Source organism: Falco rusticolus, chromosome 8 (genome assembly GCF_015220075.1).
Source record: "Falco rusticolus isolate bFalRus1 chromosome 8, bFalRus1.pri, whole genome shotgun sequence".
NCBI lineage: Eukaryota > Metazoa > Chordata > Aves > Falconiformes > Falconidae > Falco > Falco rusticolus.
Window position 1 is genome coordinate 32,726,942 of NC_051194.1, and position 21,307 is coordinate 32,748,248.

The window sequence follows — 21,307 nt, forward strand, 5'->3', positions numbered from 1 at the left end:
TCTATGCAGTAAGATACCAACCAACATTCCAGCTGTTTCTAAATGACTGTGCTTTTGTGCACACTGAAACCAGCCATGAAGATAAAATCTCGCCAACTTCTTTTGGTCTCTGGTTTCACTTTCTCTCCCAGTTCACCGAGTCAGACCCCTCCCTGGTAACGCACAGGCTCCCATTTTATTTGTGGCAAAGCTTGCAGGCAGAGTTTTGAAGCGGAGTCCTATTGACTGTCACTGAAAGCTCCCAAGCCTTTATCAACAACCTTTACTGTCTAATCATAGCTGTGCAGTCTAGGAATAAATTTACCTGATTTGCAATCAAAGTCAGGTATTTTGCCTGGCTGACAGCAAGGGAGGGCAGCATGCACCGGAGCAGACTGCTGAGAGAACAGTGCATTAGGAAACAGAAGATTATAATCGCCCACCGAGAAACAAAAAGGCATCCCGTGGGTCTGCTCAGGCGCCTGGCTGACACCAGCAGCATTTAGCTGACATCCACCTGTGCTTACCGTGTTTAATGACATGTGGTTATTATCCATTTCCTCAGTGAACTTCCAGTGAAGTTAGGGGGGGAAAATTTTCATTTAGTTCCTATTCTAGTGTCTCATATTTGGGCACTTTAGTGAAACGCGCAGAAAGAAACAGCTGAAAACCAGCCTTGGCAGGGGGATGCCGGGTGCACTCGGTTGGAAGTGTCTCAGCTAGCAGCCGCGTTGGTCTGGGGAAAGTGCCCTTTCGTGGCGATCTTGCCCAGTTGTAGGAGTACTTCTGGTGGAGAATGATGGAAATGGGTGACTTGATTTTGCATCACGACTCGATCTGAGAGGGTAACAGTGCCCGAGCGAGCGTTACCCGCTGCCCAGCCGTGGTACGCTCGCCCGCTGCGCCCACCCGCGCCTCTAACACCGGCGCCGTGGGGGCCGCGCTGCCTGTGCCCCGGCCCGCCGTGCCCCACGCCCTGCCCGGGGAGGCGGCACCGGGGGCGGGCCCGGCCAGCGCCGCCGCTCTCGCGGAAGAAATGAAACCGAAAGCGCCGGGGTAGCGGCAGACGGGGAGGCGGCCATGGCGGGGCAGCGGCCGGGCGCCTTCCCGCTGCTGGTGCGCGGCGACTGGGGCGCCGCCGGGCCGCCGCCCGCCCTGAGGAAGAAGCTGCTCTGCTACTTCCAGAGCCAGAAGCGCTCGGGCGGCGGCGAGTGCGAGCTGCGGGCCGGCCCCGGGCACCTCCTCGTCTGCTTCGCCCACCCCGAGGGTGAGCGGCCGGGGCGCGGTGAGGGGGGCGCGGTGGGTGGCCGGCGCCCTCCCCTCACCGGTGCCTGTCGTGTTGACAGTGCGGCGGCGGGTGCTCGACCGGCGGGTCCATGAGCTCGACTGGGGGCCCAGAGGGCGGCTGTCGCTGCTCGTCACCGAGCTGCCCGCGGGCGGCGGCCCGGCGCAGGTGAGGCGGCGCTGGGCGGGGAGGGCCGGGCGAGCGGGGCCGTGGCTGCCCGCGGCCGTGGGTCACCGCTCTCCTCTCTGTTCCGCTTCCAGGAGGTGGGACACGCCGGCGGGGCGGCGGAGCCAGGTAGGGGCGGCGGGGGGCCGGGGTCGGGGCTGGGGGCGGCCCGCCCGCAGCTGCCGCTAGCCCGGGAAGGGGCCGCGGGGAGGCGGCGGGGGCCGGGGGCGCGGCAGGCTGCTCCTCGAGTGCTTGTCCAGGCTGCCATTGAGCTGTGAACTCTTTTCCCCTTTTTTCCCCGCTCTCCAGCATTCCACTTCCTGTTTGAAACCACAAAGTTTAACCTCGTTGACAAAGCACAGCCCTCAAGTAAACTCCAAGGCATGCTTAAAACTGAACGAGCTAACGTTCGGGGCAGGTTGTGTTCCAGCTGCCATGGCATGCGTTCTGCTTTGGGGGTGGTGGGCAGGCGAAGATCGAGGGCACAGAAAAGCGGTTTGGCAGACGGTACTGTTATCTTTTGTTTTCCGATGCAGCTGTGCTCCACCACGTTTTAAACTGGCAGGTGGAGATGATGCGCGGAGTCAGGATACAGCACGAGGGACGCTTTCACAGCGGTGCCTGGTGACTAGAGGCGCGACCGGTCTCTTGTTCGATGGCGCATTTTTACCTTTTACCTGAGGATAGTGCGGGAATGTGTGGGAGGACCTGCTCGCAGCGCTTCACACAGCATGGCTATGTGATGGTTTGTTTTTTAATGTGATGCCTGAGGCTTCTTGAGCTTAAAGAGAGTTTCTGTAACCACTTTCAACACATGGTTTAACAAAAGGAATGTATGGAAGTCTGTGATTCAGTCGGTGTCAAATAAAACTAAATTCAAGCTGTGTTAGCTCTTGGGTCTGCAAGAGCGTGACCTTTTTCTTCCTGAAGTACCCAGTAACTGTGAAATCCTTGTCATTTATCTCTAGTTAGTGAACCCCAGGTGTCTCTTCCCACCAGCCAGGATAAAGAGGCTTCTGTGTGGGCTCAGCAGGAGAATACAGGTAGGTGTGCCACTTATCAAGCAGAAACCACTGTGTTCTTGCTTCCCTGGTTTTTGTTGACCTTTATGCTGCGATAGTGCCTCGGTCACCTGGGTGGCTTGTGGTGTTTGTCTAATGTAGTGTTGAAATCATGCTCTCAGGCTAAAATAAGTAATTCTTTTCTTTGTATGAGTCCCTTTAGGAAACTCTGCACTTCACTGGCTGCCTCAAGGCATATTCCTTAGGGAGGGTATGCAGTGAATGCTGACCTTTGTTCTGGGTAGGGCTGTCCCAGCTGCCACCAACCCCACCGGGGTGACCTGTGGTAGAACATCAGTAGCTGTGTACCCCAGGTACACCTGAGCTCTGTGGCAGCCAGTGTGTGTAGACCTGTGGTGGCCCACAGCAATGACTGGATGTGAATGGAGGGGTTGTACAGGCAGAAGAGTGATGGTTCTCCTCATCATGGCTGTGTGAAGAAGCTTTCATAGCCATTATTTCTGCTGCCCTTGCCTGGTGGTGAATGGAAGACTTTTCTCTTCGTCTATTGATGCAACAACTCACGTTAGTGATATGCTCAGCTTGTTTCTGATTTAAAGGCTGTTGTGGAAAAAAACAACACCTGAGTTACTGTTTATTTGCATGTTCTTTTCCCTGATCTTATCTGTGATTTGAACAAAAGTAATGTGAAAGCTTGGAAGATAATAAGCTTGGGTTTTTTCTTAACTTTTGCCAAACGCATTATGGTGTGATCTTTCATTTCAGAATCATGTGAGAAATCGGAAGCGAAAAAAGCAACCCCTAGGAAATCTGTCATAGTAGTAACCACTGCTTCTGGGGAGGAAATAGAAGATGAGATTGTGGAAATGTACTTTGAAAATAAAAAGAAGTCTGGTGGGGGGGCCATCGAGTCCTATGTCAAAAAGGATCAGCAAATGATCATCAGCTTTCAGGATGAGGAAGGTATGATTGTATCTTATGGGTGTTACATTACTGAGGCTCCCTTTTAAAAATAGGCCTTTGCTGGTGCTGGGTCTCTCTGTGAGCATTGCTTGAGCAGAAGTGGCATGTTAGTCACAAAGAGTGACAGGACGTAAAAGGAGCCTGTCTGTCTGATGCAGATGTGGGTTTCTGACAATGTTCATAATAACCCCTGGGGAAAGAAGTGGTTCTCTAGACCTTTCCCAAATGCTTGATCAAGGCTCACAGAGAATAATGCAGGAGAAGTGATGTCAGGAGCGCTGCAGAATAAGTAGTCTTTAATTCTAGTTCAGGAGATTGGATAAACAGTAGTAAAATATTAACTGCAGTTCATGGCTAAATATTATGTTGTTGTATTTTCTTTCATATTAATTTCAATTGCCAGGATTTTGGAGACTGGGAGGAGGAGAGATGGTAAATATTACGTATTTGTAAGACAGAGAGGTGAATGCTTACCTCTGTGGAGAAAGTTATTTTAAAGTAGCCTCAATTTATCTGCAGTTCTCTAATGTTTTCCTTTACCCTAAGTGCCGTTCACTGCTTGTTAGAGTGCGAAGGAGATATGCAAAAAGAGGAAACTGTTTATTCAGGAAAAACAGTTAAATATTTAACATAGTCAAATATAGTTACGTAGTTTAAATAATTGTTAAATACTCAGGGTAAACAGGATGGAAAACCCTTTCTTTGTTTGCTATTTATTAGATGTTACTAATCTGGAGAACAGTTCCTTGCACTTGAAGGAGGTAGTGCTTACCTCAACAAGTAATTTTTTTTTTTTTGTTTTCCTTTGAGGAGGCTGAGGACATCTAGATCATAGGGTCAGGATAAAAGCTACTCTAACTTCTGATGTAGTTTTGCCTTATTTCTGTTTATTCTGTGATACAAGAAAATACATCTGGCAAGATTTTTTAAAGTAGAGTGTAATTTAACATGTTGCTCTGCTATGATGGGAAGGGAAGTTCACATTTGTTCTCCTGTGGAACTAGATGCCCAAGAAGTTTTGCAGAGGAAGCATCACTCAGTGAAGAAAATTGATCTGTTTGTGGAGCCATGGCAAGTGGAGACTCCCCAGGAGCCGTGCCAAGTGGAGGACTCCCAAGGATCCCTGCCTTCCACCGTATTTGTGCTTGAAAATGTGCAGGAGACAGTAAAAGATTGCATGTTAATTATGCTGGTAGAGAACATCAGTGGCTTGTCAGAGGATGATGGTGACTTCAGTGTAGAAATGATACCTGAAATACATGCTGCTGTGGTTTCTTTTACTGGGAATACTGGTAAGAAGGAGTCAGAGTTGTGGATCTTTCTTATTAGTTGCTTGGTTGTGTGTGAGAAAGACTAAGCAGGAATGCTTTCTGTCATAGGTTTAAGGTTTAATCTAATACTACATTTTAAATGAGGATTTACTCTACTAAAGTTAATGACAAACACTGGCCTCTAAACCTTACAGATAAAAGGTAGGTCAGAAGAGGGCTAGCTCTGATTTCAGTAGTGAACAAAAGAGGTAGGACTAAAAAAACCTGTGACTATACAAGCAACAAAAGGATATATCCTGCCTTAGAACAGATCAATGGCAAGGAGAGCCTTTATCAAAAGATCTTACATGTGTAGTACGTTTCTATGGATTTGAGGGAAAATTGAACAAGTATGTGGAAGAGAGCTTTTTGAGGTTTTTAAATGGACTGCATCAGAGTTGGGATATCTGCTGTAATAGAGTGGAGGCTGGTAGAGGAGTAGGGAAGCAGCAGCATCTTACAGCTGTTCTCTGATACCTGCTGTGGCCATTGCTGGAAACAGGATTCTAGGCTGAATGGACCCTGGGATGCCGAGGCAAGTCCACTTGTCCTTATGCAGAGTGACAGCTCTGTGAAGTGTGGAATTAACACCATATGCTTTGCCTGATGTTGCAGCTGTTAAGCTACTGTGTGCCCACTGTGATTTTTTTAGTGTGTTCGATACCATACACTTCCTCTTCTGCCTTAGTAGCGATTGATGACAAAAGCATCTTGCAGGTGATGGAGAGGTGTCTGCTCCTACTTCTCACCAGTGAGAGGTTGGGGTGACTTCCTGGTTGACTTACGGTTGATATTATTAATGAATTCCATCCCATGACATGGGCAACAGTAAGTGGTGTGATAAGACCAGATTCAGAAACAGTGTAAGCCAGTGCCATAGCTGGTGGTGTAGAAATAACAGCACTGCGTTACCAGGAGAACTCAATTAAACTGACAGCGGTGAACTGGCTCCAGGATTCTTTGAGTTCTTTTAAGGACAAGGTGATTTTATGTGTACTTGATTCTAGGTGAGGAGGTGGGATAGGAAAGAAAAGAGAATTCTGCCTTCTGTGTGGAAAAATTGTATATTTCATTAGAAGGTAGAACACGGTGAAAACAAGTTATGTGCTGCTTTGAATCAGCTTTGTGGGAATAACTGTATTACTAGTAACATGTAAGAATTAAGTTGCTCAGAAATCTTAAAGTTGTGAAGGGTTTAGTCTGTGGTATAACTAAACTAAAAACATTTTTAGTTCTCTGCTATAGAAATTGTTTGTGCCTCATATCGTGGTCCGGTCCCAAATTTTTGTTGTAGCCTTTAGGAAGTAAGTAGATTCTTTAAAAACTTAATGGTGTGTTTGCCTGACAAACATAAAAATAACTTGATTATCTTTCCCTGTGATGATAACAAGGGGGGAAATAGCTGAAAATAGACTGTGTTTATCATAAAACTGAAAGGATCAAAATTTGAACTGTTGAATCATGTCTAGTTGTGTATAAAGCCATAGCACGAAAATTAACCTGATCTTGTTTTCCTTTGGGGTTAAAGAGACCCAGTGCTACTCGGTAGGAAAACTAGTGAAAAATTCTGGCTATGGTGGGTGTAGTCAACAATTGCGATCAGCCACGTGGTGAATACTAGGTGACAGATGCTGAATATGTGGAAGGAAGTATCTTTGTGGGCACCTCTGAGTTGACAGATGGTTTGTAATTCAGTGCTTTAGTCAACATGCACAGCAATACTCTGCTAACATCACAGTAGAAAAGTGAGCTACTAGTTTGATCTTGTGGGTTTTTGTTTTCTTCTCCCTTCTCTTTCTAGCTGTAGGGGAATTTGCAAAAATGCTTAATGAAAACCACAGAGCAAAGCAACAAAATATTACTGCACGGTGCCTTGAGCTAACAAAAAGCATTAGGGCTGAAAATATACCACCTAACACACCCAGTGACTATATAACCATCTACTTTGAAAATAAGAAGAATGGAGGTGCACAAGTGGTGGATGTTCAGCAGCTGCCTGATGAAGATGCAGCTATCATTACATTCAGTGACCATAAAGGTAATGCAGAAATTCAAAGCCTTTAATTCTTTGAGATCCTTTCACTTAAAGATCAAAATGTGGATTTTCTAGAGAAATGCCTACTTTGCCCTAATATAGCAGCAGATCTGGTGCTTTGTCATCGGGTCTCTGCTAACTGGAGTGCAAGCTTAAGTGTTGGACTGGCTGGACATGAAGCGTAGAATTTTTTCCTTTTCATGCACAGTTTACTTCACCCAGGCCTTGCTCCTTACAAAGTTCAATTTACAGTTTGAGTTCAATAGAGAAAGCACAGCCCCACATAGCACGGGAGACTTTTTTTTTTCCCCACCCCCACCCCCCCACTTCAGCACCAGCTGCCCCATGGCAGTGTGTGCTGTCTGGCTCATCTGAGGACAATTCCTTGGACAGCTTTTTGGCCAGAGAGCAGGTGCTGTGCCTTGTCCAGCCAGTGACAGAAACTTGAGCATCTGTGCAAGGTGGAGGACGGCAAGATGCTGGAGGCATTACAGTGAAGGGAAGGGCTGAAAGGAAGTTGAAGAAAATAGATGGTATTTTTGGGGGAAGCAGAGGAGCTGTGATTTGATATTGCTGAGTAATAGCCCAAATAACTGCTGAGCTGGGCACTTCAAGTACAGCATACAACAGAAGTGGGGGCAGAGACAATGCTGTGCATACCTGTTCCTGGATGTGGACAGTGCTGACTCTTAACTGTCTCTCTCTAACTTAGTTTTTGGCATTTAAAACCAGTAACTCTTCAATAATTTGGAATTATTTCTACCTAGGAAGGGGGGAAAATGCATGTGAACCTCTCCTTAGACATAATAGATGTTACTATGTAGAAACTAAAGATTTAAAAAAGCAAATCTTTGGTTTTAAGTGCTAGCATTAATTGTTTGGGGTTTTGTTTGTTTGTTTTAGATGTAACCAATATCTTGGCAAAGCAGCATTTACTCAACAAAACACCAATCTCTGTCTATCCTTACTACATCTCACTGGGAACAGCTTTATATGGAAAGGAAGGGCCACAAATAAAGAATCCAGATCCAATTATGGTGTCTCTGGATCCGTATATCTGGTGTTACTTGCAGAGAAATAATAAGATAATTGAGGCAATAAGTTGTGAAATGGCAAAGTGTAATTGTGTGCTAACGTGGCCTGAACCCCACTGTGCAGACCCAAAAGTTACTTTGCATCCTTCAGCTACTTTGTCTGAGCAGAAGAGATTAGCATCTCGATTGATCAAGACATGGAATGAAAATGTTTGCACCGCATTTTCACATAGCATATCGAAGTACAAAGCAATAGAATGTCAAGTAAGTTCAGAGGTGTGGGAAGCCATTAGAAACAGCTTTACCCACGATGAAGTTCTGATAATGCCATATATTTCGAAGGATTTACTTGTTTTAGTAGGTGAAAAAGAAGTTGTGAATAATGTTGAACAAGAACTGAAGTTTCTAATAGAAAAGGCCACCAAAGAAATTGAAAGAGAAAAGCAAAGAACTGAAGAAATAGTGGTAATGAGTGCAGGGGAGTTTGCAATTTTACAGAGTACTGGTCTTGAAGAAAAAATTCATAAGGAGTTCCCAGCCCTGCGGATGACTCCTGATCATTTGCAGAAGGTAATTAACCTACGTGGAGTGCCTGAGGAAGTCTATAAAGTAAAAGGGGAAATATTAGATAATATACGCAAAATGGCAAAGAAAACAGTCAATATCCACCCCCATATTTTCCAGTTTTTAGAGCAAATTGATAATGAAACCCTGTCACAGAGCCTGTTTATGTCAAAACAAATCAGTGCCTTTTATGAGCTTGACACAGAAGGTGTCATCTTGAAAGGGAGTGCTCCTGAAGATCTCCTAAAAGCAGAAGAAGAAATAAAGAAGGAACTGGACTACAAAAGCATTACTTTAGAGGATGAATCAGTCCTCCAGAAGAAGGAATGGAGGATGCTTACCAAGAGAAATTGCTCTAATGAAGCTATAATAGTCACTCAGGTAGAGAGTCAGGTCATTATTGCTGGTTGTTCTCAAGCTGTAGCAAAAGCCTTTGAAGAACTTCATAACTTTGTAGATGAAAACACGCAAGTACAAAAGGTCATTGGTGGAAAGCCCACGGTGGTCATAATGTTTTTTGAGACAGAGAAGACCAGTGTTTGGGGTGACTTACAGAATAAAGGTGTGAAAGTTGACTTTAGCACACAGAAAAAACATAGAGTTATATCCTTGAGTGGGCCGAGAAGAGAAGTGCTGAAGGGAGTCACCTTAGTTGAGGAAATTCTGTCTGGCCTGCATTTTAATCGTGTGGTAATTAGAGAGCCAGGAGCCGAGTCATATTTCAAAGAGCGAGAACCCTTTTTTGCTGCCAGTGTGAAACAAGAATTTAAGTGTCTAATCAGGCTGGAAGAGCAGTCAGAACAACTGGAAGAACAGCAAGAAAATAGTAATACAGGCAAGTCCTATACTCAATTGACCATAGGTGGAATTGTAATAGCTGTTTATAAAGCTGACTTGTGCACTTATCCTGTTGATGTTGTGGTAAATGCATCTAATGAGGACTTAAAACACATCGGTGGCCTTGCTGAGGCACTGTTAAAAGCGGCTGGTCCAGAACTGCAACAGGAGTGTGACGAGCTGGTGAAGAAGAACGGGAGTTTGCAGCCTGGGTGTGCGGTTATCACGGGCCCTGGGAAACTCCCCTGCAAGAACATCATTCATGCTGTTGGTCCCAGGTGGAGGAAGGATGAAGCAGAGAAGTGTGTGTTCTTGTTAAGAAAGACAGTGAAGAAAAGTCTGCAACTGGCTGAAACATACAATCATCGCTCCATAGCTCTCCCTGCTATAAGTGGAGGGATTTTTGGCTTCCCACGGGAGCTGTGTACGTATTCGATTGTATCCTCCGTCAAGGAGACCTTGGAAGAATCCATGGGGGACAGCAGCTTGAAGGAGATTCATCTTGTGGATGTTGCACAGGATAACATTCGGGCATTCAGCAAGGCACTGAGAGAAGTGTTTTCAAATTACTCTTCCTACAAGTCACTGCATCAGGACAGTATAGTTCATCAGCCTAGGAAAAGGAAAATTTCTCAAAATAGCAAGAACTTCCCATTGGTAACAACTGAGGAGGGCCTCAACATCATGCTGAGAAAAGGAAGCATTGAAGATGCTACAGTAAGTGTTTTAAATTACTTGTTTTTAAAATGTCAAGTGGGGGTTTTTGGTTGGTTTTTGGTTTTGCATTTGTTTCTTTAAAAAACAAAACCAAATGTGAGGTGTTTGATAAGTTACTGAAATTGGCTATCACTGCGGATAATATTTGCTATTAGGTGACTATCTTACATGGTAGGTACAGATGGCTGTGCAGCATTGCATTTTGTTATGTACTGACAGGCACACAGATCCCCCGTGGTACACGGTGCATTACAGTTTAAGCAGAAACAACTAGGGTCAGCAGGAATTTTCTGGGCTCCAAATCCCCCAACCCTACCTTGCTGGGCAGGAACTGGCTGCATGCAGCATTGACCTTCCTAGAAATCCTGAGTACAAGAGTGTGGTACTAGCGCAAAAGCAAAAGAGGGTGCTCGGTGTTGGTTAATGTGAGTACGCTGCTGTGTGAGAGTGGCTGGGCTGCTTCCAGGTCCACTGTGTCCCAAGGCAACACAGACATGCACATCTGAGCCCTGGGCCCACAGGCAGCCTGGTTCTCCCTCCATCTGTAGGCTGTTGATCTGGGGAGCTGTTATTCATTATGTTGTGGTGAACACTGGTACGGAACGTTCGGTTCCTATTGCATTTCCTGTGGAGAACGAACTTCACTCGCTGATTTCCATTTGCCTTTGGTATTGAGTTGTCATTAGCTGGCTGATAGCTACCTTACTGGGATCACTGATAGTGGAAGCAACTCCTTTCAGAACCTTTTCTGTAGTGGCCAGCAAATCCTTTGAGGAGTGGATGCCTCCCACAGCTTGTGCGTGTGGCTTCTCTAGTTGGCCAGGGCAGAGTAGACGTTAAAGTGTATATTCTTTCCTGAGGAGCTCAATATAGTGCTTGACACAATGTTAATAGCCCTTTGTACTTCTCTCCCTTGTAAGTTACTGCTTTTCTCACTTTTTTTCACCTTAGCTTTCCTCCAGTCTTGTTTGTCTTCAGCTTTTCCCTTTTCTCAAGACCAATCATGCATGGGAGGTCCTGCTTACCTCAGTGAACAGAGATTTTTGCTCTGCAGGCTTCTCTTGAAGAGTGGACTTGCATAAATGTTTTTCAAATGGAGGTAGAACAAATAGACCAGGAACACAGAATTTAACTTTCTCCTGTTGGGTTGAATTGAGCTTTGCTGTTAACTCGGCTTTTGTGTTGCTTTGGGCAGGCTCTGGATAATAGAATTGAGAATAACTTCTGGTTTGCTTTCAGGTGACTGTCCCAAAATATTTACTTTGTAAATCAGCAGGCAGGCTGTATCTGATTAACCAGTGCAAAATTTAAATTTGATACTTAAAAGCTAGAGTTCTTGCTTGCGTGTGTTTCAGACAGACATTGTTGTCATCAGTGTTGCCAGAGATCTCCAGCTTGATAAAGGGCCGCTTGCTAAAGCTTTGCTAAGCAAGGCAGGACCGATGCTTCAGATGGGCTTGGAAGAGGAAGGCCTAGCAAAAACACCTGAGGAAGGCTCTGTGTTGAAAACAGAAGGTTATGATCTGAGTTGCAGTGTTGTGCTTCATGCTGTCGTACCTGCATGGTCCCAGAGACGCACATCTTCAAAGGTACAAGGGTTTTTATTTTCCTAATTTGATTGAGCTTTATAGTGGGTTTAATGCCACTTTCCCCTTGCAATGGGGGACAGTGTCATAAGAGATGAGAGTTTGGCCTGTTCCTTTTTAACTGTGTGGCTGAACCTTTCTTGACTAATACATTCCTTGTGATGTATGCGATTATTGTATCTTAATACCAAGAGATAGCTAAAAAGGAAAGTGCTATGTTGCACATGCTGGAAATAAAATTACTTTCAGTAACTGAAAAAAATAATTGTGCTTTACAGGTCTTGGGCGACATCATCATAAAATGCCTGGAGATTGCTGAGGAACTATCTTTGAAGTCAATTACTTTCCCAGCAATTGGGACAGGGAATTTAGGATTCCCAAGGTCTGTTGTTGCTAAATTACTGTTTGACAAAGTGTTTGAATTCAGTAGTAAAAATGGAGTAAATTCTCTCGAGGAAGTTCACTTTCTATTGCATCCAAAAGACACAGCTAATATTCAGGTGAGTTACCGTGGTTTTTTCTGTCTCTATTATATGCTGGTTTATTTGGGTCTATGTCATGGTACTTGGCTATCTGGTGATCTCCAAGGAATCCATGGAGTGCTTGTTCCTATACTAAAGAAGTAGTTTGCTGGTAGTCTCCCTTGTCTGTACTGAAAGTTCTCTTTTTGGTTCTACCCCTTGTGGTCTCCAGCCTGTCCTGGACAGCCCTGCTCCCTTCCTGTCCTTTTCTGTTCCCTGGCAATAATACAGATGAAATTGCAATTACTCTTTCTCTTATGAACTCACCTAATTCTTCAGTTATATAGGTCTTGCCTACAGATAAATTCACTGCAGCTCCTGCATAGATGCCTTCACTCTTGGAAAAAGGAGTGCTTTCAATAGAGTGCTAGTGTCTGTTTAGGAAGAATAATTATGCTAGGATTGCTGTGCTGGTAGACTTCTCCAGTAGAAGCATATCAGTATTCTGCATCCTCCTTTCTTCAGTGTCACGATAGCACAGATTTTTCTGTATCCATGCTCAAGTTACTTCACACATGAATCTTTCAAAAGAGAGCAGTCACACTGTGAATTAATGTCCAAATAAGTGTTTCTGCATCTGTTGACTTCTGTTTTGTGCAACAGCTAATACGGTTTGAAAAGCCAAACTTGGAAGTTACGATGCCAAGGTCTGAGCTATTGTGCATAGATAAAGGTGGCATCAGCTGGAAGACTTGGGTTCGAGAGTAAACTAGCCCCTCAATGTAAAGATGCCTCTGTTACTGTATCCCTCTGCAATTATAACTAGGGCTTTGACTTAATTCTGGCTGTTGCTCATTCTGAATAACCTTGCTCTCTGAGAACAAGTATGCCCAGACTTGCCATCAGCACTATGCAGAGGATATGAAGTAATTTGCATTGAGCTCTTTCTGATTTTTTTTTTTCCTTTTTTAAATTGTCAGACCTTTATTTCTACTGTGTAATCCAGGGGTCCTCAAACTTTTTAACCAGGGGGCCGGCGCGCAGATGAAGTGGCAGGCAGTCATCTGCGGCTGCTTGGTTTCCCCCCCAACCCCCGGCGGGGGCTGGGGGGGCAGCAGGGGGGGTCTGGGGTTCAGATTGAGGACCCTGGGGGGCCGTATCCAGCCCATGGGCCATAGTTTGAGGACCCCTGGTGTAATCTAAAGACTTCTACAGGGGTTGACTGTAACTTTCTTCTCTAGGAATTTGCAGCTGAACTTGAGAACAGGTGTGGAAATGCTGTAGATGTTGAAGTGCAGAAGACTTCTCCAAATAAAGCTAGCCAAGGCACAGGTGAACTTTTTTTCATAGCAGTTGTGTGCCTAGTGGATTTTTGTATTCTTTTAAATATTCCATGGATTGCATTCATGATACAAGTTTAGATATTTGTTTGCTGAGCATGTCATTCCCAAGGTCCGTGTAGCAGTCAGTGGCTGCTGTAGAGGCAGTATATAGTATTTTCTGGCTGAGTGTCTGTCATGTCTGAAGCAGTGCTGGAAATGCTAAGCAAAAAATATATCTGTGATTCGTTATCGGGATGGTGCCCCTACAAATCAGAACAGCAGAAGCTACCATGTGCCAAGAGCACAAGTAAGGCTTTTTCTTTTATTGCTGCAGTACTTGATTAGGTCACGAACAGGTCAATGTCTCCCCGTTTCCTGGGAAGGCAGGTGGGTTCCTGGTTATATGTCTTAAAGTGACCTCTTTGGAATACTCTTAAGTCTTGTACATGTTGGGATGAGTAACAAAAACCAAAGTGAAACATCTTTGCTGTTATCTTAAGTGATGTGTGGAATACTTAATCAAGTTTTTACAAATAATGCATAGGTAAAAAGTTCCTGTCACGCAGTAGAGAACCTGCCTAAAAATGCTGGGAGATAGAGGAGCAAGGCAATGAGACTTGGAAAGTTTACTGCTCTCTTACCTTGGAGTTTCAAAAAGGCTTATACAGTAAAAGGTCACATAGTAGTGTCTGTATACCAGGTGTGCAGCAAATAAAGATTTTTCTGCCATCTCAGCATGAATAGCAACGATGGGAACAGGTGAAGTTTGATAAGAGACTCCTGTGAGAAGGAATGATTTTCAGTTAACGTGGCAGGCAGCCCTCTTCACAGGCTGAGTCTGAAGTCAAACTGTGGTCTCTGTAAGCTTTGTACCCATGAGCAAGGTCCTTATCTCTTACCTCATTGTCTCCTGCTCAGGGTCTGTATTTCTTTCCTGCAGCTTTCTTTGGTACCTCTTCAACCCCAGCACAGAATGTATATGAAATGACGATTGGCTCCATCGTGTTCCGGGTGGCAGAAGGCGATATTACCAAGGAAGAGGGAGATGTCATTGTAAACATAACAAACCAAACCTTCAGCCTCAAAACAGGTATTTTAGTCAGTATTACGTGTGAAAACAGTATGTGTGGTTGGAAGGGCTGGATAAAGAGAGCAGGAAGTATTTTTTTCAATGTTTCAAACCCTTTTGTTTCATGGTCTAGTCTCAGTTTTGCTTCTTAGGGTACAAAGGTTCAATTAGGAAGTGTCTGAAACTTTCCTTTTCTTGTTAATCTATGTTCCAGGGTGGCCTGTTTTAAGACTCTTACAGAAAGGGAAAAATAATCTTTTTCACAGAATCTTTTAATAGAACACTTCTTGGACTAAAGGAGAAGACAAACCTCAATGAGGTTTTGACCTTGGTGAAGCTTCTTAGGTACATTAGACATCACTGTGAATTGAAAAGCATAAGCCTAAAATTCAGGCAACAGAGCTTTGCAATGATAACCTTTACTGTTATCAGGACTGAGATATTTTAGATATTATGTGGTACACAATTCTGCCTCAGATGGGACTTTAATGGCACTAATAGTAGTAACAGTAGTAACAGGTCTGCCTCTTCTCATTTAAGGTGTCTCTAAAGCCATTCTGAATGGTGCTGGAAAAGCAGTTGAAGATGAATGTGCTCAACTAGGTATGGTACAACATTTCTGACCTCCTTTCTGAAGGTGTTCGTGCATGGCAGAGAATCTGTTGGAATACTCTCAGTACCTACTGTACATCCATCTGTATTATGCACTGTTATGTCAGCTAGTTTTTAATCAGTTAATGTGGAAAGGAGAAGAAAAATCTTCAAGAACAGAGCTTCTAAGCATATATAAAGAACTAAATCTATTTGATATTGGATCCTCTTATTCCAATAAAGCTTTGCATGCTAAAACCTAATTGAGTCTACATCAAACACAGCCGTGAGCAAGGGTTAATGTTGGCAGAAATCTCGATAGAGAAGCCGTACCTCACTGGAAGCAACTGTCTACTACCTGCAACTCATTTTGTCATTCCAGAGTGAGAAAATGTTTGCTGTTGGCTTAACTAAGAACCCACTACCGCATCCTCTGTGTGACCGAGAGGGAAAACTAGTGAAGTTGGGTTCCTGCCTTAGAAGAGGCATTTAATTGTAGACCAAATTCAGCTAGTGAACAGAAAATATAATAGACAGGGAGTAAGGATGGACACATGTGTAGTTTAAAACCCCACAAAATAAGGGAAGTAGGAAAGATGTTGGTGTAGAGCTCAGCTTGTAAGACCACTCAAAGGAAAAGAATTATGTGGAGGAGATAAGTTAAACTTCTGTTGCACAGACCAAGAGAGTAATTCAGGCTAGGTGGCATGCTTGTGTGTTTATGAAAACAGAGTGTAGTACTAGTCTGCATTAAGTTCTCCAAGTCCGCAGAGCAAACTTGACAAATAAAAGCACACACAAAATTTGACAAATGAAGCAACTATTTGACAGATATAAAACAAATCTTTGTGCCTTGAAAGTGAAAACAGAGAGGGGGGCTGGTACAATTTGTAGGACACTTGAAGCGTATCCTGGGGCATATCTGTCATCATTTATTATCTCTTAATGAGGATTAGTACATATCTGTATTGTGGATAATTTTTGATTGATTACATTCTCCTACTTATGTTTCAGCCTCACAATCTAACAAGAGCTGTATCACCACCCAAGCAGGAAGTCTGCCATGCAAAAAAATAATCCATGTTGTTGCCCAAGATGATATCAAGGCGCTAGTCTCCAAAGTGCTTCAGGAGTGTGAATTACAGCAGTATACCTCTGTCACCTTCCCAGCAATTGGAACAGGTCTGTGTCTCCCTTTCAAAAGGGGCTCAGGTCACGTGATTCTGCTGATCTCAGGGCACAAGTGATGAGTTTAATTTATCTGGAGGGGTTATTTGATGAAAATATATTCAGAAACCGCAGACTTGAAAACTGCTATTAGAAGCTTATGAAGACCTAGAAAGCTTTGCTCCTTGCAGTCAGCTCGTATGTAGAGTACGAGTGTTCTAGAGCTGACGCTTCCTTGATAACAGGGAACGAAAGGTATGTCTGTACTTGCTGAAGGACTGTAAATATTTGTCACAGCAGCCTAGTATGTGCAGGCAGCTCATTGGAGAATGTCCAAGGAGCTACCTGTCCATTGCTGAAATCAGTAGATGATGCTGCTCCGGCTAGCAGCCACACAAGTAGGGTTGATACGGATGGAATGTGAACTTGCCAAAAATGCCAGATTGTCCCATTTTCTTCTATTGTTATTTTCAGTTAGTTCAGTAGAAATCTGTAGTCAGAGAATCCAGAACTGATCTCCATGCATGCAGGGACCTCTTGCATGAATAAAACTAGACTCGCTTTTTGAGTGAAGAGTTGGCCACTGGCATATTAAGTAACCAAGTCGTATCACCTACACCATAACCTGATCAGTTGCCATGTCAAAAAAAAAATATTCCATTTTTCCCTTGCTGGAAAGGTGGTCTCAAACATCCTTTTCCTGATAAATAGAAACCTTTCCTAATTGCTAGCCTGAAGTTGTTTCTGACCTATTTATGATCCAGCTGATTGTGGGTATGTTCATAACTGTTCTATTAAAGACACTTTAACCATTTCTAACAGTCATTAATGCTTTTTAAAGACAAAATGGTTATATACCTTGTTTCAGGTGAGGCAGGCCGTGATCCAGCTGTAGTAGCTGACAACATGATAGACGCAGTAACTGATTTTGCAAGAAATAACTCTGCTCCTTCTGTGAAAACCATTAAAGTTGTCATCTTTCAGCCACATCTGCTGAATGTGTTCCATAGAAGCATGCAGAAAAGACTAAGTCCTGCTAAAACAGGAGCCAAATCATTGCTAACCAAGTTAAAGTGTAAGTAGATGTTACTTAAATATGGGTTCTAGATCAACGTGTTTAGGACCAGCTGATAATTGTTAATATTAATTACAACATTTGTGTGTTTCAATGTAGCATTCTGGAGCTCTGACAAATGTTCTCCAAAGGAAGAAACCAAAGCAGTTTTGGAAAAGAGGGTTGACCTGGCTGTTGTGCAGATCTGCGGTGAAAACAAAAAGAAAGTGGAAGAAGCTGAAAAGTGGTTGAGGAGTGCGATTTTAAAGGAGCAATTTCAAACAGAAATCGTAAATGAGTCTATCGTTCATTTTGGTGAAGCAGAGAGTGAGAAACTGCGTACCCTACAAAAGAAACTAAAAATTGCTCTTCATTTGGATGGTACCTCTATTAAAATTTCAGGTCTTGAGAAAGATGTATGGATTGCTTATTCAGCTATCCAAGAAATGATCCATGGCGTAAAAGCTGCTAAACAGGAAGAGCTCAGGGCAGAACTTTTACAAAACTTAATTGAGTGGAAATATTTTGAAAAGGATTCCTATGTGCCCTTCAATAGTCTCACAAATATGCACTTGGAAAATGCTTTCATAAGAAAGCGGAAAGATGTTCCAGTTGTTATTGATGAGAAAAAATACACAGTGAATGTAGAAGCTAGATATGCTGTGGATGACCAAGGGAAGCGTATACCCGTTATACGTGTTGATAAATCTGAAGGTAAGTAAAAGCATCCTGACAGACTGGCATTCCCCATGTTAAAACCAGGTTGCATCCAGCCTCGTAAGAGTAAGAAATCGTAAGAATATGCAAAACATTGTTAGGAGCTTTGTGTAGGTCCATTTCTGGAGAATGTAGAAAGGAACTGAATTGGGAAATGAAAATAAAAGAATCCTGCAGTTGTTCAAATATTTTTGAGATGTAGGTAATGCATTCTGAGGTTCTTAACAGGCTTACCAGCAACAATTAGATGTTAGTAGCAGTTGTTGTTCTAGATCTCAGCTCATTTCTGTTCTTGAGATGTACCCTCTTCCAATTACTTCTGGCCCTTTGCAATGTAAGTAGCTGCTTTTTTCTTACTCATCTGTACAGGACTTTTCCCAGTGTATTATTTTAATTTGTTCTGCTATGACTCAGTTTTATAGGGCCACATTTCATATCTTAATGGGAACAACTTTTTTGTCCACTTAATGCTTGAAAGAGGGTGGGTTTAAGTAACTGTGCAGCTACCGGTGCCTTAGTAATGACTCCTGCACATATTTTTAGGTTTTTATTTTTTGTTCTTTTACCAGAAAATGTCACTTCTAATGGAGGGGGGCTATAGTGCTGGATGTCTATAGCATACACATCAGCCAGTGTTACTATTCAACAATACAGCTAGATACTAGGGCTCACGTGAAAAGAGAGAAAGGAAGAAAGGGAAGACTTCTGCTTTTCAGATAGATAGTATATTCCTGAACTTTTTTATTTAAAACCTTCCTTGTTCAGATGCTTTGCTCCTAGTCTCCTAGATGATGAGAATTAACTACTCAGTAAATGTGCATTTGCTCCTTGTCCTTGAAAACTTGATTTGCAGGGGAGGCTACTGGTAAAAGATGTTGCAAAGGATCCCTGTTCAGCTGTGAAGAGCAGATTTGTCTAGGATCTACCAACTCAGGCACACTAATAGCCAGTGCAGAGGCAAACGAGAAACTGCAATGCCCTAATCCTCTAGTAAAAGACCTGTGGAACACACAAAAACCAGTAGGCACTAGTGATAAGCTGGATGTATGGGCTTTTGGAAGGGTTTGTGGCAGGGCATGCCTTCATTTTAAGCAGAGGATTTGGGTAAATACGATTGTTTCTTGTGCAGATCAAGAGTCAACAGTGCTCCCGGCAACGTGGGATGATATGCAAAACCAGCGACTCAAAATAGTGGAATTAAAACCAGAGACAAGAGAATACAGAGATGTGCAGGAAAAGTTTCTGAGTACCTGTCAGTCATTAAAAATTGAAAAGGTAAAAGGATATCATCACTTCTAAGCATAAATTATTTGACCGCAAGTGAGTGAAGAGTACCAGTAACAATGGAAAAATAAATTCCACTGGGATTTCTGAACCTGGACAAGTCTGTTGCTGTCACTAACTTGAATCATCATCAGTGTAATGTTGAAGTTAAGGTATTTGGAACAACTCTTAAGCGTCTGCTTCTTCAGCACCAAGGGAGAGTGTTCTTTCTTAAAATCTTTTTGCTATAGTAGAGCACAGCATTTGGTCACTTAAGCCACATGCTTGCAGGTAGGTGTGTCATCTATGCCCCAGCAACCTGTAAAATTCTCCTATATTGTTTCTTATGGAGTGTTTCTGTCAGGCAGGTTCTTCTGTTGGTCTGTTATGCCAGTCTGGAGTGATTTGGCTAACATTTTATAATCTAGTATACATGTATTGGAGCTAGGAGGAGAATCTCGGAAGCAGATTGAATTGTTGATAGAAAGTAGGCTGCTGTCATGAAAAATATTTGCCTTTCTGTCTTATTTTCAAACTTGGCAGATTGAAAGGGTGCAGAATCCATTTTTTTGGAAGACCTACCAAATAAAGAAGCGTGAAATGGATAACAAAAACGGCAACAAAAATAATGAGAGGCTTCTATTTCATGGGACAAGTAAGGAGTCATTGACCTTAATTAACAACTATGGATTTAACCGGAGCTATGCTGGAATGCACGGTAATGTGAATTTCAAAACAATTTGAATGACTAGCCATGTCATCTATATAGTCCTGCCTTGTATGCAGAATTATTTGGCTGTATCTCCCTGTTGCAAATAAAAAGCTAAATTGTCAAGTGATTTACAGGCTCTGAAGGTGGCAGATAAGTGATTGCTGCTAATGAAATGCTCACAAATGTTTGGTTTTCTGATTACAGCTGCAAACTTTGGGAATGGAACATACTTTGCTGTTAACGCCAACTATTCTGCCAGCGACACCTATTCTAAACCAGATGCGAATGGGAAGAAGTACATGTACTTAGCTCGAGTCCTTGTTGGAGAATATTCTCAGGGGACAAGAGGATCAATTACTCCAGCAGCAAAAAGCAGTAGTAGCTCTATAGATCTGTTTGATAGTTCAACTGATAATATGAAGCATCCCTCCATGTTTATCATATTTAATGACATTCAAGCTTACCCAGAATACCTTATCACTTTCACTAGATAAACATTTTGATTGCAGCCAAGATTGATATGTCTTTCAATCTTTGTGTGGGACAGAAAAACTTAAAACAAAATGCACAGTGAAAACAACAAATAGTTGTAATATTTCTTGGAGCTTGTTTACATTTAAGCAACTTCTGGCAAATTTTGATAGCACTGAAATAGGCTGCTTGTTTACACTCAGAATAGCTGAGCATTTTTAACACTTGAGCTCAATATTGTACTGAAAACTGCTCTTACATTAAGTCTATCAAGCCTTTATACTGCGTTAGCCTTTCTGTGCAGCCTTACGGCCATCCTTGTTGTGGGAGACAGTAGGGAGTGCTGGTGGGTGATTGAAAGGGATCTTCTTTCAGCCACTGATCGCTCGATGTTGCATTTCTGATGGCTTCTTACACGCTGTAAATGACAGTCTGCATCGTGAATTACAATACAGTGGTTTTCAATAAATGAAGCGATCATAGTTAATGGTTTGTGTTGTCTAAACCTCTCCAAACATTTGTTTTCAACCGGTGAACTTCAAGGAACTTGACATCTCAAATATAGATTTGCTTGGGTTTAATTACAGTAATCCTCCCTAGGAGGTTAATCAAAGGTTCTACAGAAGGTTATAGAAGTTGCCTTATCTATAGCCTCAGACAGGAAAGTAAATTTTGGGAAGGTGTTGTCATACGCCAGCTCCAGCAACCTTCCTGTGATCTGAAGGGGAAATGAACAGAGCAGAGAAAAGCGCGGAGTGGTTGTTACAGCTTACATGAATAGGTTATCTCAAAGGGGTGATCATTAACAAGCTGAAGTTCAGAGTTCCCGGCTGGGAGTGGGGAAGCAAAGCAACATCATCTGTGTTGACAGAATTAAAAAAAACCAAAATGCCCCTCTCAGCCTTAGATACTGTAAGATCTTCCAGTGAAAAAGCAGTCATGCAGCACCTCTAAATTCTAAAAACCCTTGGCTCCTCTGAAGG

At 43.0% G+C, this 21,307-nt stretch overlaps 1 protein-coding gene across 4 annotated transcripts; it reads left to right on the top strand.

Moving 5' to 3' along the window:
- The first annotated feature begins 1,040 nt into the window (after window positions 1-1,040).
- LOC119152603 (protein mono-ADP-ribosyltransferase PARP14-like) lies at window positions 1,041-20,811 on the top strand. Of its 4 annotated transcripts, none has more exons than XM_037398116.1 (19): window positions 1,041-1,246; window positions 1,326-1,432; window positions 1,525-1,558; window positions 2,398-2,472; window positions 3,217-3,414; window positions 4,419-4,706; window positions 6,502-6,762; window positions 7,663-9,911; window positions 11,267-11,500; window positions 11,776-11,997; window positions 13,200-13,290; window positions 14,221-14,370; window positions 14,890-14,952; window positions 15,955-16,122; window positions 16,949-17,182; window positions 17,282-17,875; window positions 19,008-19,153; window positions 19,685-19,859; window positions 20,058-20,811. In XM_037398116.1, the coding sequence occupies exons 1-19, from the start codon at window positions 1,060-1,062 to the stop codon at window positions 20,345-20,347; spliced, it is 5,766 nt and encodes a 1,921-aa protein (XP_037254013.1). In that variant the 5' UTR covers window positions 1,041-1,059; the 3' UTR covers window positions 20,348-20,811. The 4 variants fall into 4 exon arrangements, with proteins under 4 accessions (XP_037254013.1, XP_037254016.1, XP_037254015.1 ...); XM_037398119.1 differs by having other exon boundaries at window positions 16,976-17,182; XM_037398118.1 differs by having other exon boundaries at window positions 6,526-6,762.
- Window positions 20,812-21,307: the final 496 nt, after the last annotated feature.